This window comes from Pristiophorus japonicus, chromosome 2, assembly GCF_044704955.1.
Source record: "Pristiophorus japonicus isolate sPriJap1 chromosome 2, sPriJap1.hap1, whole genome shotgun sequence".
In the NCBI taxonomy this organism is placed as follows: domain Eukaryota; kingdom Metazoa; phylum Chordata; class Chondrichthyes; family Pristiophoridae; genus Pristiophorus; species Pristiophorus japonicus.
In genome coordinates, this window is record NC_091978.1 from 374,682,081 (window position 1) to 374,701,593 (window position 19,513).

Here is a 19,513-nt window from a genome sequence, read left to right on the forward strand (position 1 = left end):
GCAGGAAAGGGATATAGACCGGTTCAGTGAGTGGGCAAGGTGGTGGCAGATGGAGTATAATGTGGGGGAGTGTGAAATTAGCCATATTGGTCGGAAGACTGCAAAAGCAGAAACATTTTTAAAAGGTGAGAGATAAGTAAATGTTGGCCATCAGAGGGATTTGGGTATCCTTGTGCACAATTAACAGAAAGGTAACATTCAGGTACAGCAAGCAGTTACGAAGGCAAATGGTTGTTGTCCTTTATTGCAAGGGGGTTGGAGTACAAGTACTAAGGAAGTCTTGCTACAATTGTACACGGCCTTGGTGAGACCACACCTGGAGCACTGTGCACTGTTCTGGTCTCCGTACTTAAGGAAGGATATACTTGCCTTGGAGGGAATGCAACAAAGGTTCTCTCGATTGATTCCTGGGATGGGGGGATTGTCCTATATGAGGAGAGATTGAGTAAAATGGGCCTATATTCTCTGGAGTTTAGAAGAATGAGAGGTGATCTCATTGAGACATACAAAATTCTTACAGGGATTGACAGGGTAGATGCAGGGAGGGTGTTTCCCCCGGGCTGGGGAGTCTAGAACCAGGGGTCACAGTCTCAGGATAAGGGGTCGGCCATTTAGGACTGAGATGAGGAGGAATTTCTTCACTCAGAGGGTGGTGAATCTTTGGAATTCTCTGCCCCAGAGGGCTGTGGAGGCTCAGTCGTTGAGTATATTCAAGGCTGAGATCGATAGATTTCTAGACTCTCGGGGAATCGAGGGATATGGGGATCGGGCGGGAAAGTGGAGTTGAGGTTGAAGATCAGCCGTGATCTTATCGAATGGCGGAGCAGGCTCGAGGGGCCGAATGGCCGACTCCTGCTCCTAATTCTTGTGTTATTTTCTTATGAGGATACAAACTGGAGAAAGATGTGAGTTGAGGGTGAAGTGGTAAGGCTGCAAATAATATCAACTCTTCGGAATTGCACGTAACTGTTGTAGAATTACGTTTTATATTACGACGAGGATTCCATATGTTCTACAGTCCTGTATATTTTCAGTAATGCTCGAAAGGATTGTTGAAAAGCTACCTGTTCGTCATTCCTGTGATAATCATGTTCTTCCTCTGGCTTTTCCTCCGTTTTCTGTTTAGTTGAATCATCTTCTGGCTTTGTTTCACCTTACGAAAATAAAGCAAGGCAGCACAGTCAACCCAGCTGTTTAAACCCAGGGCAATGCGCCAGAGTCCAGATTTACCGAGACCCCCAGCTACTGCTGCTACAATCGCTCGACATTATGGCAATGCTACATTAATTGTAATTAATCTGTTAGCCGAACTATATAATGTCCACTAAAGACCCACAGGCCTGCTCAGCCTGGCTTACTTAAATACGGGGCAGAATTTTCTTCCTCTAGTCCTACAGTCCCCCCTTCATCCTCTTCTCTACTTGGTAGTGTTGGGAATGGGTACGTCATTAATATACTCATTTAAATGGACGGTTTGAGAGAGTGGGCGGCTGAGGAGCATTCATATGTTTAAGTCTAGCCAGCAGGACAGAGGCTGATCTAATTATCTTATCTGTATTCACTGAAGGCGATATTACATAACTTAAGCTTCACAAATTCACTACATTCAGTCTGGCACTAACATTCTCAGATCATTTTCGTGGCATTAAAATATAATTTTGTTGCAGGGGAATTAAGGCAGTTCAGCTTTGAAATACAAACTAAATGTGGCAGTTGTTAGCCATTTCCAAACACAAATCCATAATATTCTACAAAAAAATACTGAATTATTTAAGCTGATGAAATCACGCTGTTATTGAGAATTAACACCCTGCATTGATCACGTGATTGAGTGCGTTAGACCAGAAGCTAACATTAAATTACTGACGCTATACAATGGGTTTGGAAACAAGATTCATTGTCTAATCTCAGAACAATGGAAAATATACCCACAACTCCAACAGACAAACAGCAGTAATCTTACAGTGAGCTCCATGACAGCCAGCATTTTGATATATATTATTAATTCAGAGAAGGCAGAAGGAAGTTGCAAGCTGACATTGTGTTATCGGTGCAGGGACTGGCAGCCTGACTGAGTACAGAAAAGTCCTCAGATGCTGCCCTTGCTACTCGATAACCGTAAGACAATCAACGAGAAGGGAGCAATCCTGGGAAGAGGTGTTAAGCTAAGAACCCCACTGTAAAACATTGCAAGTGTCTGAAGGATATGTTCTTATTGTAGGGTGCCCTTTACATTTTCAAGCTTTCAAATGTTATGATGAAGGTTAACGCCCTTCGGTGCTCATTCTAAATAATTAATATAGTCAATGCCAAGCTGTACATATTGAATGAGGCAACATTTTATTCTGATGTAAACCGATTTATCCAATTTATGACCAAAAGGTAAAACCCTACTGTTGACTACATCACATTTTAACTTATCTGATTGGGTGACTCACAGAATGAAGTTGGCAAGTGGCTGGCAGGTGTTTGAACTACGACCTTTGGCTTTTTCAATTTCCCACTGATTGCTAAATTTTAGCTGACAATACAGTGCCAATTTGTTTGTAATTGTTTTCAGGGATTGCTTTGTGTTGAGTAAGGGGAGGGATGTCCACGCTGGAGAATGGAGTCGGGACAATTTCAGGGACCTAGTGTCAGCATCAAGTACTCCTACGTCAAGGATATCACATCTAACTGTGAAAAATCTCCCATTGCTCACACTGCCATCCTGTGCCGACTGGTAATGAATCGGGGCACTTGTGCACTGTGGGCCCCTGGGGGAATGGGATTAAAACTCATTTCACACAATACCTAGCAGCCAGCAGGCAAAGACATCCATCTGATCAGCCTGATCTGGAATCTGCACACAGGTTCGAGGTGAAAGGCCAGTATTTAACCCACTGCAACACCAGTTTGTCCCCAGTGAAGGTTTTTAAAACAAATATATTTTGTGTATTGAAACCCTCATCAAATATTATTGCTATCTAAAACTGTAAACTGCAGCAATTTGTAAAGCTTTCCTGGGCCATGAATAAACAGCTAAGTCTAGTACTGTTGGTGAGAGGGGCTTACCCCAGGTTACCCTGGATAAAGGAGCTTTCACAATCTCATTGCAACTATTGAAAAAAATCTCTGCCCTCTATTGATTCATAATTCTAATAATTAAAAGAACCTGATACAATGAAAATAGCTTCCCGTTTCACCAGTCCATCCAACACATCCTCCAGATATCCAACGTCATTGTAGTTTGTCCCATGAGAGTATGACTACTTTTACAGAAAAATGCAACCAATAAGGGGACTTTTTCCCCACTGAACAAGCTACAATTATTGAAACGATTACTTATGCTCATGTAAGAAAATTAATTTCTATACCATAAAAGTTATTCAGCAAAGTGCACTAGTGGACATCAGTCAAACCAAGCTGCCTTTGTTCGGAGCGCGGGGAGTGAAGAGGTAAACCCATTTACATTGTGATCAACAAATAAATAGGTTCTTATGGAAATTGATCATTTTATTGGCTAAAACCAAAAGCACCAAACTGTTCTGTGCCTACTCCAGCACTCTACAACAGCAACGTGCATTTATCTAGTGCCCTTACCATACTACAACATCCCAAGGCACGACACAGGAGTGTTCTCAAACAACATCTGACACCATTAGAGTAGGACCTTGGTGAAAGAGGTAGGGCTTAAGGAGCATCTTAAAAGAGGAAAGAGAGGTAGAGAGGTGGAGGGGGTTAGGGAGGGAGATCCAGAGCTTGGTGCCCAGGCAACAGAAGGAACGGCCGACAATGGTGGAGCGATTAAAATCGGGGATGTTCCAAAGGCCAGAATTGGAGGAACACAGATCTTGGAGGATTGTAGGGCTGGAAAAAGTTACAGAGATAGGGAGGGGACGAGGCGTTGCGAGTGGTTTGAAAACAAGGATGAGAATTTTTAAATTGACACGTTACGAGACCAGAAGCCAATGTGGTTAAAGAGCAATGGCGATGGGCAATGTTCCCTGTAATCTTTTTGGGGGGTGCGCAGCCCATTCCAACGGTCTCACGTGCATTGTCATTCCAATTGAAAAGCTGGCGAGTGGCCTGCGCAGGAGCTCCAGATCGCCGCGCAGCTAAACGGGAATATCGTACCGGGTGAACGGGACTTGGTGCATGTTAGGGCAGCAGAGTTTTGGATGACCAGAAGTTTATGGAGGGTGGAAGATGGGAGGCCGGCCAGGAATGCATTGGAAGAGTCGAGTCTAGAGGTAGCAAAGGCACGGATAAAGGTTTCAGCAGCAAATCTACCTGGACAGAGAATGCAACAAGACATTGTCCGGTGATGGTCTTTACACAATTACCGTCCGGTGATGGTCTTTACACAATTACCGTCCGGTGATGGTCTTTACACAATTACCGTCCGGTGATGGTCTTTACACAATTACCGTCCGGTGATGGTCTTTACACAATTACCGTCCGGTGATGGTCTTTACACAATTACCACCCGGTGATGGTCTTTACACAATTACCACCCGGTGATGGTCTTTACACAATTACTGTCCGGCGATGGTCTACACAATTACTGCCCGGTGATGGTCTTTACACAATTACCGTCCGGTGATGGTCTTTACACAATTACCGTCCGGTGGTGGTCTTTACACAATTACCGTCCGGTGATGGTCTTTACACAATTACCGTCCGGTGATGGTCTTTACACAATTACCGCCCGGTGATGGTCTTTACACAATTACCATCCGCTGATGGTCTTTACACAATTACCGTCCAGCGATGGTCTTTACACAATTACCGTCCGGTGATGGTCTTTACACAATTACCGTCCAGCGATGGTCTTTACACAATTACCGTCCGGTGATGGTCTTTACACAATTACCGCCCGGTGATGGTCTTTACACAATTACCGTCCGCTGATGGTCTTTACACAATTACTGTCCGGCGATGGTCTTTACACAATTACCGTCCGGTGATGGTCTTTACACAATTACCGTCCGGTGATGGTCTTTACACAATTACCGTCCAGCGATGGTCTTTACACAATTACCATCCGGTGATGGTCTTTACACAATTACTGTCCGGTGATGGTCTTTACACAATTACCGTCCGGTGGTGGTCTTTACACAATTACCGTCCGGTGATGGTCTTTACACAATTACCGTCCGGTGATGGTCTTTACACAATTACCGTCCGGTGATGGTCTTTACACAATTACCGTCCGGTGATGGTCTTTACACAATTACCGTCCGGTGATGGTCTTTACACAATTACCGTCCGGTGATGGTCTTTACACAATTACCGTCCGGTGATGGTCTTTACACAATTACCGTCCGGTGATGGTCATTATACAATTAACCCTTTTACCTCCAACATTGTATTGAACTACGTAACGAAAGATGATTCCATAAATGCAAGTTTGTTAAGTTGCACACGGACAACACAGACAAACTTAAGTTTAAAAGCAGGACAGTGGATAATAAGTGAAGTTTTCTCAGTCTGAAAAGAAAATGTCAGTTGGCAGAAATGGCCCACAGGATAGCGACTAACCGTCGTGGAGTGAGTCGAACTGCTGTTTCGCTGCGCACGTCTCACCTTTCACCTCTCCGGGCATTTCAAGGCCAAGTTTCTGATAAAAGTCTTTTTGCTTTTTTAACTCCGCTGTAAACGACAAATAATTTAGACTTAAGCAATCATGATTATTAACAATATTGTCGTCAGATCAAAGCTTTCAAAAGAATTCCTTTTGGTGCATCCAGGTACAAAATATGATGCATTCCGAGTCTGTAATTTGCACAAAATCTATTTCATGACACAACGTTACAGGATTATAAAACGTTATTGCAACTTATTGTGCAAAACTGAAAACATTTGAATCTGCAGAAGACCTGCAAAGCCTCAGCATATTAACTGTGTGCTGTCTGCAGTCACAGGCCTACCTCGTGTCCTCTCACTCACTGGTTATCACCCTCCGATACTGAAGTGTTTGAAGGACACAGACATCACTGCAACAGGCAGCAAATTAAAGAACCCCAATCATTTTCTTCCCTAATTCTTCCAATATTCACAATTAATGACTAGTCCCATTTCTCAAATTTTAAAAGTTTAATTTCCGGATGATTTTCACTTTATGCAAATTTAAATCCAGTTTCTGTATTAAACCATAAACAGATTTTAAAAGGTAAGCTGATGCAACCATAGATGGCTCTTTGTTCCAGTAATCCAAAACTAACCTCAGTGACCCAGAGCTTTCCTCATATTCATAAATCTTTCTCTTTTTCCTTAAAAGATGCAATGGTGTCTGCCTCAACTACTCCCTTTGGCCCTTGGTTCCTTTTAAATGCAGAAAGCAGCAAAGTACATATGCAGCCAATGTGTACATAACTTCAAACTTGGAGACTTGTTGACCAATTGTGTGCTGCCAATATAACTTGGCGGGGTATCTATTTCTCCTCAGTCAGGCCAGGAGGGTAGAATAAGATCAGAAGTTAATGTTGCCTGGTGTCACTTGCTTCAAGGACCAAGCAATAGCAGTATCACTGATTGTCTCGTGTATATCAGCTTGAAAAATAGTGTACAATACTGTACACAGGACAAACCATAGAGGGAACCATTGCAATTAATTGCAATGAGTCTCGTGAATCATTTTCCCTCAATGGTACCTCATGCTAACCTGCCAATGGCACCTGTGTGGGGGGCACTGTTCCTTTTACACTGAGACCCCCCCCCCCACCCCGTGCTCCAGGGGTCCCGCTTGGCTGGGGGGCTAACTTTTAAATTAATAAAAACACGCATGCACAGACTTTTAAATGGTCCGTGCAGCCTGTTAAAGAGGCCATGTGGCCCCCCCCACAAAATTATGGGGAGGGAGTTACACGTATTTGCATGTTTTTCCTTTCTCAGCATAGCTTTAGTTTGAAATCAACCCTGTGATTGATCAAATATAAAACCTGACAAACAAGTTACATTTTTATGTGAAAAATTCTGACAGATTTACAAGTTTAAATATTGGTTACTTTGATAATTCAGTCCACTGTTCACAGTTTTAATGCGAGAGATTGATTATCCAGAGATTACATAATTATGTGTGGATATATACACTATATGTAACACAAATATAAAAACGCATACAATTGGACAGATAGTGATCTGTGTGTTGAAAGGAAAGGTATAATTTGCTTTGAAACTAAATCAAGAATGACTGCCTAAACTAGTACAGTTAAATTTGCAGAAAATAACCTGTGATTTCCGTGAACAGTAACACGATTTCCACAGAACAGTGCAACTTCCAGCAAAGCACTCTTTGAAATTTGTGCATATTTTCAGAACACACATTCAGGCATCCCTGTGTCATTTCAGTGCAAGTTCTAAAGAATGTCTGCAATGCAGCACTTGTATTGGTTCACAGTACGTTACACAGGGGAGTCCAGGCATTGCAAAGACCAGCTCACACATCGAGAATTGAGAGAGACAGGGACCTCTTCAGGTTTATGTTTAAGGTTTAAATCTAATGACACGATTTTGACAGTGGCCTGACATACTTGCAAGTGCTCACTTCAGACATTTAAACAAAAGCAGAATACAAATTTCCCCATTACAAATTAAACATAACTCATCCTGAAGAATATTAAAAGTAGGGCTTTTAACAATCAGCTTGAATATCATGTAAACACTAAGAAATATTAATGCAACTATTTCAGACTTGCCAATTAAACCTCATCTTAGAGAAAATAATGTTTAAATCATGAATGAAGCCCATTCTAATTGGACTCTGCAGCTAAACAATGTGGGTGCAATGGTTTGATGAGGGTGTTGTAGTAGCTGCACTAATTACCATGCAGAACAGTGAGAGGTGCGTCACAGCTCTGTATTCTGAACTTACACAAAGCTGAGAAAAATAAATCAAACTTTGAGCAGGACAGAATCTACAGGTGTGAAAATGGGATGGGTGTTTGCTCAGAACTGAAAGAGACAGGCAGCCTGCCTGCCTTTGGTGCGAGAGGTTAGGGCAGGGGTCTCTAGTTTGTGGCGTGTGACAGAAGCGAGATTAGTGCTTTCCACAGGACAGGAGGAGCTGACATATGACCACAGCAAATAAAACATCTAAAAGGAAGGCGCAAGATTGTAAAGGGGCAACATCAGCAAAGGGCATAATCAGCCTAGTTATCCACATGCCAAAACACAGCATAGTACAAGCCAGGGGCTGCTGAGGGCAATTGTGCCCAAGTGAAATAAACTGGAAACACTCAGCGGGTCAGGCAGCATCCGTGGAGAGCGAAAGAGTTAATGTTTCAGGTCCATGACCCTTCGTCAGAACTGCACAAGTGAAAACTGTTTTAGGTCCTGGAAGGTGAGGTGGGTTTGTTGTGTTTTGTGATTTCTCTTCCAGCTCCGCGATGGTTGTCGGATTTTGATAAAGATTGTGGCAGGAGTCGGTTAGGGAATGTTTCAGGGGCGACAACTGAGCTGGGCAGCTGGGCCTGTCGCAACTCCTGATACAGCTCGGAGAGGACGAGGGGGGGGGGCACGAGGGACGGGGGGGAGGGGCGGTGAGAGGGGGGGGGGCGGTGAGAGGGGGGGGCCACGAGGGGCGGGGGGCGGCAAGGGGGGAGCGGAGAGAGGGGGGGCGGAGAGGGGGGGGGGGGCGGAGAGGGGGGGGGACGGAGAGAGGGGGGGACGGAGAGGGGGGGGGCGGAGAGAGGGGGGGGCGGTGAGGGGGGGGCCACGAGGGGCGGGGGGGGGGCGGAGGGCAGTGAGGGGGGGGGCAGAGAGAGGGGGGGCGGCGAGGGGGGGGCGGAGAGAGGGGGGGCGGAGAGAGGGGGGCGGCGGAGAGGGGGGGGCGGAGAGAGGCGGGGGCGGGAGAGAGGGGGGCGGAGAGAGGGGGGGGGCGGAGAGAGGGGGGGGGGGCGGAGAGAGGGGGGGGCGGAGAGAGGGGGGGCGGAGAGAGGGGGGGGCGGAGAGGGGGGGCGGGGAGGGGGGGGGCGGAGAGAGAGAGAGGGCGGGGGGCGGGGGGGAAGGGGGGAGGGGGGGGGGGGAGGGGGGGGGGGCGGAGAGGGGGGGGGCGAGAGTGGGGGGGGGGGCGGAGAGAGGGGGGGAGCGGAGAGTAGGGGGGGGGGCGGAGAGAGGGGGGGGGGGCGGAGAGAGGGGGGGGCGGAGAGAGGGGGGCGGAGAGAGGGGGGCCGGAGACAGGGGGGGGCCACGAGGGACGGGGGGCAGCGAGGGGGGGGGCGCGGAGAGGGGGGGGCGGAGAGAGGGGGGGCGGAGAGAGGGGGCGCGGAGAGAGGGGGGGCGGACGGAGGCGGAGGAGGCGGGGGGGCGGAGAGAGGGGTAGAGGAAGGGGATGGGGAGGAGAGAGAGAGGACAGGAGAGGAGAGGTGGATAGGGAGGGAGAGGGAGAGAGCGCGCGAGGATGAAGGGAGAGAGAGGGGAGAGGAAGAAGAGAATGAGGGTTAAATATATCTTACAATATAAGCATGTAAGCATGTGATAAAATTGAAGAAAGTGTAACTTACCCTCTTGGAGCCCAGGCACCAGCTTGTAGACAATATCCTGCATCGTGCGGTCATGGCTGGCAAACACAGGATACAATAAAATCAATATATAAATGCTGGGACTTGAAGAAAATAATTGAGCCTTTACACCTCTATTGATCAGACAATTCAGTACCAAAATGTCCCAACTACCATCGAAGTGAAACAGTGAGATAAGTCTAACAAAGTCGACAATTATCATCATTTTATTCTTGTGCTCCTTTGAACTGAGAAGGTTATGGGGAGATTTAATAGAGGTGTTAAAATGAAGAAGAGTTTGGATCGAGTAAATAGGGAGAGACTGTTTCCAGTGGCCGGAGGGTCGGTAACGAGAACACAAATGTAAAGTAATGCAGCGAGTTGTTGTGATCTGTAATGTGCTGCCGATTCAATATTCAAAAGGAAATTGGATAAATGCTTGCCGGGGAAAGGGCAGGCCCCCGGGGAAAGGGCAGGCCCCCGGGGAAAGGGCAGGCCGGGGAAAGGGGTGGGGGGGACGGGGAAAGGGGTGGGGGGGACGGGGACTAATGAGAGCTGGCATGGCATGGGGGGCCGAGGGGCCTTCTTCTGTGCTGTGAGACTCTAAGTGTACAGAAATGAGAACATGAGGAGTATACAGAGAATGAGAAATTAGTTACACGCAGGGCAGGCCTAAAGGTAAACAAAGTCATAGACTCGTGCCATAGAATCGGTGATCAGTGGTCTCTGTGACCTGCTCTGACACACACAGGTTCGTATTCAATCAATGTTCAACTACACTCAACCACTGCCATTCATAACAGCAGCAGATTAAAGCCCTCCAAAACAGTTTCAATAGTACTTCGCAATGTTTAAATTCTTAACAATGTAAAGCAGTGATAACACTGAGCTGGTGTCCTGAATATCCAGTATACGGTAACACTGAGCTGGTGTCCTGAATATCCAGTATACGGTAACACTGAGCTGGTGTCCTGAATATCCAGTATACGATCACACTGTGAGCTGGTGTCCTGAATATCCAGTGTACGGTAACACTGAGCTGGTGTCCTCAATATCCAGTGTACGGTAACACTGAGCTGGTGTCCTGAATATCCAGTGTACGGTAACACTGAGCTGGTGTCCTGAATATCCAGTATACGATCACACTGTGAGCTGGTGTCCTGAATATCCAGTGTACGGTAACACTGAGCTGGTGTCCTGAATATCCAGTGTACGGTAACACTGAGCTGGTGTCCTGAATATCCATGTCCAGGACACGACAGTTGCTATTATTTCACTACCTGCCCAATACTGCCCACATTTGTACACATCGTTCTCGAGGCTATTCCCAGAACCCGGGTACGTGTCCAATTGACTGTAACTAATGAGTTCAGTAATAGGATGGTGTTCCCGGTGGGTTAAACTTCCGACCCCCATGAACCTGCTATGTGAATCCCTTTCAGCACATTCCCTGTGCAGGGACCTTGCTGCAACTGGTGATGCAGCGGGTGGCCGAGGGGGCACCTCTCCCTCAGGCACCCCGGGGAGTGTATGCGGTATAGTCGAGGGGGCACCCCGGGGAGTGTATGCGGTATAGCCGAGGGGGCACCCCGGGGAGTGTATGCGGTATAGTCGAGGGTGCACCCCGGGGAGTGTATGAGGTACAGCCGAGGGGGCACCCCGGGGAGTGTATGCGGTACAGCCGAGGGGGCACCTCTCCCTCAGGCACCCCGGGGAGTGTATGCGGTACAGCCGAGGGGGCACCCCGGGGAGTGTATGCGGTATAGTCGAGGGGGCACCCCGGGGAGTGTATGAGGTACAGCCGAGGGGGCACCCCGGGGAGTGTATGAGGTACAGTCGAGGGGGCACCCCGGGGAGTGTATGCGGTATAGTCGAGGGTGCACCCCGGGGAGTGTATGAGGTACAGTCGAGGGGGCACCCAGTGTATGAGGTATAGTCGAGGGTGCACCCCGGGGAGTGTATGAGGTACAGTCGAGGGGGCACCCCGGGGAGTGTATGCGGTACAGCCGAGGGGGCACCCCGGGGAGTGTATGCGGTACAGCCGAGGGGGCACCCCGGGGAGTGTATGCGGTATAGCTGAGGGGGCACCCCGGGGAGTGTATGCGGTACAGCCGAGGGGGCACCCCGGGGAGTGTATGAGGTACAGTCGAGGGGACACCCCGGGGAGTGTATGAGGTACAGCCGAGGGGGCACCCCGGGGAGTGTATGAGGTATAGTCGAGGGGGCACCCCGGGGAGTGTATGCGGTACAGTCGAGGGGACACCCCGGGGAGTGTATGCGGTACAGCCGATGTAAAGAGCATGTCACTGCAAGGTTGCTGCATCCCACAGTAGGCGTGATAACAAACTGTGCAAAACCTCAGCTGCCATATCCCGAACAGTTTATAACTTGCCTTTCCCATCCTCAGAATGTCCTGAAGCGTTTTACAGCTAATGAAATACTTTTGAAGCATAATCAACGTTTTGTAGGAAAGCACGACAGCCAAACAGCAATGAACCAGTTAATCTGTGTTAGTGACAGTGGTTGAAGAATAAATGTTGGCCAGAACATGAGAACTCCCCTGCTCTTCTTCCAATGGTGCCAGGGGTTCTTTTACATCCACCTGAACAAGCGGATGGGGCCTCGGTTTAACAGGTCATCCAAAAGACAGTTCAGGGCCTATCCCACCACATGAAGCTCATCCTTTGGTGTCAGATTTCAAATTGATGGGAAGGGGGGGAAAGGAAGCTAAATTGCCTGGGTTCAAGCCCATCCAAATCGACTCCAGTATGAGAGTAACTCCTATTAAAACAAGTCTACAGTGTTTGTGACTTACGAGATCAGCTTCCACAGAGAGCTACATGTTTTATCTGCACCTGCCGTTTCAGACTCCTTTCAGAGATGCTGACGTCGCAGGATGAAGTTCCTCACTGATACCCAGCCAAGTCCACAATGTAGAATACGGGGAGTCAATGGAGCCACTCAGTACCATCTACATTATCAGAGAAGTATTGTGAAAGTGGAGACATGAAATACCACGAATCCACATGGGCGATTTTAATCTTCATATTGATTGGACATATCAAATTGGCCAAGGTAGCCTTGAGGAAGAGTTCATCGAGTGTATCCGGGATAGTTTCCTTGAGCGGTCCGTTGCGGAACCAACCAGGGAGCAGGCTATATTAGATCTGGTACTGTGTAATGAGATAGGATTAATAAATGATCTCGTGGTAAAGGATCCTCTAGGAAAGAGTGATCATAGCATGGTTGAATTTCAAATTCAGTTGGAGGGCGAGAAAGTTGGGTCTCAAACCAGTGTTCTGAGATTAAATAAAGGCGATTACAAAGGTATGAAGGCAGAGTTGGCTAAAGTGGACTGGGAAAATAGGTTAAAGTGTGAGATGGTTGATAAGCAGTGGCAGCCATTTAAGGAGATATTTTATAACTCTCATTAAAAATATATTCCAGTGAGAAGGAAAGACTTTAAGAGAAGGGAAACCCATCCGTGGCTAACTGAGGAAGTAAAGGATGGGATCAAATTGTAAACAATGGCATACAAAGTGGCTAAGACTAGTGGGAAGCCAGAAGATTGGGAATTTTTTTAATCCAGCAAAGGACTAAAAAAATAAGAGAGAACACAAGAAATAGGAGCAGGAGTAGGCCATTTGACCCCTCAAGCCTGTTCCGTAGGAAGATGGATGGTGAGAGTAAATTAGCAAGAAATATAAAAACATAGCAAGTGCTTCTACAGGTATATAAAAAGGAAGAGAATGGCTAAAGTAAATGTTGGTCCCTTCGAGGATGAGACTGGGGAATTAATAATGGGGAACAGGGAAATGGCAGAGACGTTGAACAAATATTTTGTATCGGTCGTCACGGTAGAAGACACTAAAAACATCCCAATAATAGATAATCAAGGGGCTATAGGGAGGGAACTTAAATTAATCACCATCATTAAAGAAAAAGTACTCAGTAAAATAATGGGACTAAAGGTGGACAAGTCCCCTGGACCTGATGGCCTACATCCTAGGGTCTTAAAAGAGGTGGCTGCAGAGATAGTGGATGCATTGGTTGCAATCTACCAAAATTCCCTGGATTCTGGAAAGGTCCCAGCAGATTGGAAAACCGCAAATGTAACGTCCCTATTTAAAAAAGGAGGCAGACAGAAAGAAGGCAGACCGGTTAGCCTAACATCTGTCGTTGGAAAAATGCTGGAGTCCATTATTAAGGAAGCAGTAGCAGGACATTTGGAAAAGCATAATTCAGTCAAGCAGAGTCAGCATGGTTTTATGAAAGGGAAATCATGTTTGACAAATTTGCTGGAGTTCTTTGAGGATGTAACAAGCAGGGTGGATAAGGGGGGACCAGTGGATGTGGTGTATTTGGATTTCCAGAAGGCTTTCGATAAGGTGCCACATAAAAGGTTACTGCACAAGATAAAAGCTCACTGGGTTGGAGGTAATATATTACATAGAAACATAGAAAATAGGTGCAGGAGTAGGCCATTCGGCCCTTCTAGCCTGCACCGCCATTCAATGAGTTCATGGCGGAACATGCAACTTCAGTACCCCATTCCTGCTTTCTCGCCATACCCCTTGATCCGCCTAGTAGTAAGGACTACATCTAACTCCCTTTTGAATATATTTAGTGAATTGGCCTCAACAACTTTCTGTGGTAGAGAATTCCACAGGTTCACCACTCTCTGGGTGAAGAAGTTTCTCCTCATCTCGGTCCTAAATGGCTTACCCCTTATCCTTAGACTGTGACCCCTGGTTCTGGACTTCCCCAACATTGGGAACATTCTTCCTGCATCTAACCTGTCTAAACCCGTCAGAATTTTAAACGTTTCTATGAGGTCCCCTCTCATTCTTCTGAACTCCAGTGAATACAAGCCCAGTTGATCCAGTCTTTCTTGATACGTCAGTCCCACCATCCCGGGAATCAGTCTGGTGAACCTTCGCTGCACTCCCTCAATAGCAAGAGGGATGGATAGAGGATTGGCTAACTAACAGAGAACAGAGAGTCGGGATAAATGGGTCATTTTCCGGTTGGCAAACCGTAACAAGTGGGGTGCTGCAGGGATTGGTGCGGGGGCCTCAACTATTTACAATCTATATTAATGACTTGTATGAAGGGACCGAGTGTAATGTAGCCAAGTTTGCTGATGATACAAAAATGGGTGGGAAAGCAAATTGTGAGGAGGACAGAAGGGGATATAGACAGGCTAAGTGAGTGGGCAAACATTTGGCAAATGGAGTATAATGTGGGAAAGGGTGAGGTTATCCACTTTGGCAGAAAAAATAGAAAAGCAAATTATAATTTAAATGGAGAAAAAATTTGCAAAGTGCTGCAGTACAGAGGGACCTGGGGTGGGGGGCGGGAGGGGTCCTTGTGCATGAAACACAAAAAGTTAGTATGCAGGTACAGCAAGTGATCAGGAAGGCAAATGGAATGTTGGCCTTTATTGCAAGGGTGATGCTACAACTACAAAAAATATTTACCTAGGCTTTCCTTCTCTGTACCAAGAATTAGTTAACACAAGGGTTTGTTGTACGCAATGTACCTACATTCTCAGTGCCAACGCAGCTGTTTGATATAAATTCATTCAATCTGCAGCAGCTTTTGCCTGGTTTTCCATGTCCTGGAAGAGGGAGGAGGGAGCACATTTGTGACTGTAGTCCCACAGCAGACACTTGAGTCTGCATTGCTAACACAGGTGGGACATTCAGTCATTCACAGCACTCGTGTAGCTGCTTTTCTGAAAGTTTGCTTTAGTCAATTTATCATTCTTATCTGCCTGTAATTTTATTACAGATTATACATACAGATATCTAAAATCTACAAAGTCTGCTCACGCATTTTGTGCACATCAAACGATCAAAAGGCTACTACAAAAAAATGTGAAAACCAAATCAATAATTAGCATTCCTGCAGAGCTGCTTGATACTGCAGTTTACCTTTGCGTGTGTTCAATACTCACCCTATGTACTGCAGTGGGTGACTCTGGTGAATGACAATCCTGCAGGTAGGACATGTGTTGTTCTCTTCTAGATATTTCACAAGGCAGCTCCTACAGACTGAAGACAAACCAACAATGTATCAGTAGCCGATCGGCCACATTTACTTCCGTGTCCACTACCTTTAGCAAAAAGGTTAGTGCAAATGTAAAACAGACTTACAAACAGAAAAGGCTGCAAATCTCAGCAGGTCAGGCAGCACCTGTGGAGAGAAACAGAGTTAACGTTGCAGGTCTGTGACCCTCTGTCACTGCTTCTCTCCACAGACACAGCTTGACCTGCTGAGTATTCCAGCATTTTCTGTTTTTATTTCACATTGCAGCATCTGCAGTATTTTGCTTTCGTAAAACAGACTTGCCTGATAAAGATTCAGAGTGAGACTTTTGCTCCTAAATTTGCAAATGGAGGAAAATATGCCCCTTACACAGTTCAAAATGCACAACATAAGGGGCAATTAGAGACGGGCAATAAATGCCGGCCAGCGACACCCACATCCTGTGAATGAATAAAGAAAAACAAATACCTGCAATTTCAGCTCAAGCACCAATTAAAATGTTTGCTCATTTAAATCAGAGGTATCCCAGCTCTATTGTCAAAAAATGATTATTATAGAATTATTTCAAAATCACAGAAGCTGTCCTGAAAGGGTCACAATGGAAAGACTGACCATGGAGACGGGTCAATATCAGAGAAATTTACAGCACGGAAGGAGGCCATTCGGCCCATCGTGTCCGCACCGGCTGACCAAGAGCTACCCAGCCTAATCCCACTTTCCAGCTCTGGGTCCGTAGCCCTGTAGGTTACGGCACTTCAGGTGCACATCCAAGTACTTTTTAAATGTGGTGAGGGTTTCTGCCTCTACCACCCTTTTAGGCCGGGAGTTCCAGACCCTCACCACCCTCTGGGTGAGGACATTTCCCCTCATATCTCCTCTAAATCTTCTACCAACTACTTTAAATCTGTGCCCCCTGGTTATTGACCCCTCTGCTAAGGAAAACAGGTACTTCCTATCCACTCTATCCAGGCCCCTCATAATTTTATACACCTCAATCAGGTCTCCCCTCAGCCTCCTCTGTTCCAAAGAAAACAGACCCAGCCGATCCAATCTTTCCTCATAGCCAAAATTCTCCAGTCCAGGCAACATCCTCGTAAATCTCCTTGTACCCTCTCCAGTGTAATCACATCCTTCCTGTAATGTGGTGACCAGAACTGCACGCAGTACTCCAGCTGTGGCCTAACCAGTTCAAGCATAACCTCCCTGCTCTTGTATTCGATGCCTCAGCTAATAAAGGCAAGTACAGGCGCAGTGTCGACAATCCAGAGTTCCGGAACCAGAATGTTCCGGAATCCAGGACGATCGGTGACAGGGTCGTCCGAAATCCGTAAAATGTTTCGGAATCCTGACCCGACGACCCTGCCAACCTTGCCTCACTGCCGCTGCCCTTACCTCAGGGCCTCCTCACCGGCCCACCTGTCAACACCCTCAGCGGAGCCCGCCCGCCCAACAACCTCCTCGGTGAGGCCGCCCCAAACACCATCTCGGTGAGCCTGCCCAACAACCTCCTCGGTGAGGCCGCCCCGAACACCACCTCGGTGAGGCCGCCCCAAACACCACCTCGGTGAGGCCGCCCCGAACAGCTCCTCGGTGAGGCCGCCCAAAACACCACCTCGGTGAGGCCACCCCAAACACCACCTCGGTGAGGCCACCCCAAACACCACCTCGGTGAGGCCACCCCAAACACCACCTCGGTGAGGCCGCCCCAAACACCACCTCGGTGAGGCCGCCCCGAACAGCTCCTCGGTGAGGCCGCCCAAAACACCACCTCGGTGAGGCCGCCCCGAACAGCTCCTCGGTGAGGCCGCCCCAAACACCACCTCGGTGAGGCCGTCCCAAACACCACTTCGGTGAGGCCGCCCAAAACACCACCTCGGTGAGGCCGCCCCGAACAGCTCCTCGGTGAGGCCGCCCCAAACACCACCTCGGTGAGGCCGTCCCAAACACCACTTCGGTGAGGCCGCCCAAAACACCACCTCGGTGAGGCCGCCCCGAACAGCTCCTCGGTGAGGCCGCCCAAAACACCACCTCGGTGAGGCCGCCCCGAACAGCTCCTCGGTGAGGCCGCCCCAAACACCACCTCGGTGAGGCCGCCCCGAACAGCTCCTCGGTGAGGCCGCCCCAAACACCACCTCGGTGAGGCCACCCCGAACACCACCTCGGTGAGGCCGCCCCAAACACCACCTCGGTGAGGCCGCCCCAAACACCACCTCGGTGAGGCCGCCCCAAAACAGCTCCTCGGTGAGGCCGCCCCAAACAGCTCCTCGGTGAGGCCGCCCCAAACACCACTTCGGTGAGGCCGCCCCGAACACCACCTCGGTGAGGTCGCCCCAAAAACCACCTTGGTGAGGCCGCCCCGAACAGCTCCTCGCTGAGGCCGCCCCGAACAGCTCCTCGGTGAGCCCGCCCAACAACCTCCTCGGTGAGGCCGCCCCAAACACCACCTCGGTGAGCCCGCCCAACAACCTCCTCGGTGAGGCCGCCCCGAACACCACCTCGGTGAGCCCGCCCAACAACCTCCTCGGTGAGGCCGCCCCAAACACCACCTCGGCGGGAATTCATCCCCTCTCCCTTTCTGACATTCCAAAATCTGGAAATACCTGAACCTGGGCTCAGGTGTTTCCAGATTTGAGACGTCAGAAAGCAAATCGAAAGTCCGGAAAAGCCCGGACGGAACGGCCTTAGTCCTGAGGGTTCCGGATTTTAGGCGCTGCACCTGTGCTCCGTATGCCGCCTTAACCACCTTATCTACCTGGCCTGCTACCTTCAGGGATCTGTGGACCTGCACTCCCAGGTCCCTCTGTTCTTCTACACATTTCAATGTCCTACCATTTAATGTGTATCCCCTTGCCTTGTTAGACTTCCCCAAATGCATTACCTCACACTTATCCAGATTGAATTCCATTTGCCAGTTCCGCCCACCTGACCAGTCCATTGGTAGCTTCCTGCAGTCCACAGCTTTCATCATCAACCACACGGCCTATTTTAGTGTCATCTGCAAACTTCTTAATCATACCCCCCCTATTCAAGTCCAAGCCATTGATATATTATCAAATCACATCTCTAACTTATCAGTATTTTAAAAGTATAAAATCTGACCCAAAAAAGGACAAGAAGAAAAAATTTGCCAATCCAAACGAAAGCAGCAAATGCTGGGAATGTGCAGTAAGTCCATCAGTGGCCACTTTGTGTGGAGGCTGTCTCCACAGCAGATAACCGACTGGTGCAAGCTGAGTCACTACAGGGATTGACAAAGCAAAAGGGGCATTGTAAGTCAGGGCAAACACACTATCGTAACTGGTATTACAGTTTGGAAAACTTTAAAAAAAGGTTTGCTCATAACTTTAGAGAGTGCTTAAAAATATATTAATTTCTCATCTAAACCTCCAACATTGAGAATTGAACAACCATCTACATTTTATAAGTCTTAAATATAAATGTGCATTTCATGTAAGCATCATACTTGCATCCTGCCACACCTCAGCTATCATACTTAATATCTCACCTTGAGCAATTCCATGGGATATCTGCTAGTACATCAATATATTTATTCAGGACAGTGTGATTAAGGCAGATCTTGGTCTAATCTGAAACCACGTTATGCTTCCTGTCTTTTGCTTGTATTGTGTTCCCTCTCCTTTCCCATTGTTTGCTGATTCCTCCCCGGCGCTGGCGATCACAATGAAATGACAGAGTTGCAGCTATCAGGAAGCGGGTGACACACGTCTGCCTGTCCTTAAACAGTCGCACTCGGGTGAAGCTCCCGCTCGTAACTTTGTATTGTTACTGAGCACAATCAGCTTAAGGTTACTCTCAAAACTAAAAGCACGCAGCAACATTCTTCAGATGATAATCTCTGTCATTTTGCATCAATAGTGTACAACTCTGGTCAAGTTCTATTTTGACATAATTCATTAAAAGATTTTATCAAATGATTTGCGACCAAGAGAACATCTGATTGTTCTCCAAGGGGTTTGGAT

At 47.7% G+C, this 19,513-nt stretch overlaps 1 protein-coding gene across 2 annotated transcripts in view; it reads right to left on the bottom strand.

Annotated features, from left to right (window-relative positions):
- The window catches only part of LOC139251219 (polycomb group RING finger protein 3), a 93,100-nt gene that overhangs the window by 25,322 nt on the left and 48,265 nt on the right, over window positions 1–19,513 (bottom strand). Inside the window, exons 3-6 of one of the 2 annotated variants that reach the window (XM_070873191.1) lie at window positions 15,442–15,538; window positions 9,486–9,541; window positions 5,524–5,634; window positions 1,065–1,153 (exon numbers count right to left, since the gene is read on the bottom strand). In XM_070873191.1, the coding sequence (XP_070729292.1) occupies window positions 1,065–1,153; window positions 5,524–5,634; window positions 9,486–9,541; window positions 15,442–15,538 (353 nt within the window). The remainder of the gene's footprint in view (window positions 1–1,064; window positions 1,154–5,523; window positions 5,635–9,485; window positions 9,542–15,441; window positions 15,539–19,513) is intronic. The other variant, XM_070873185.1, reaches the window with a different exon arrangement.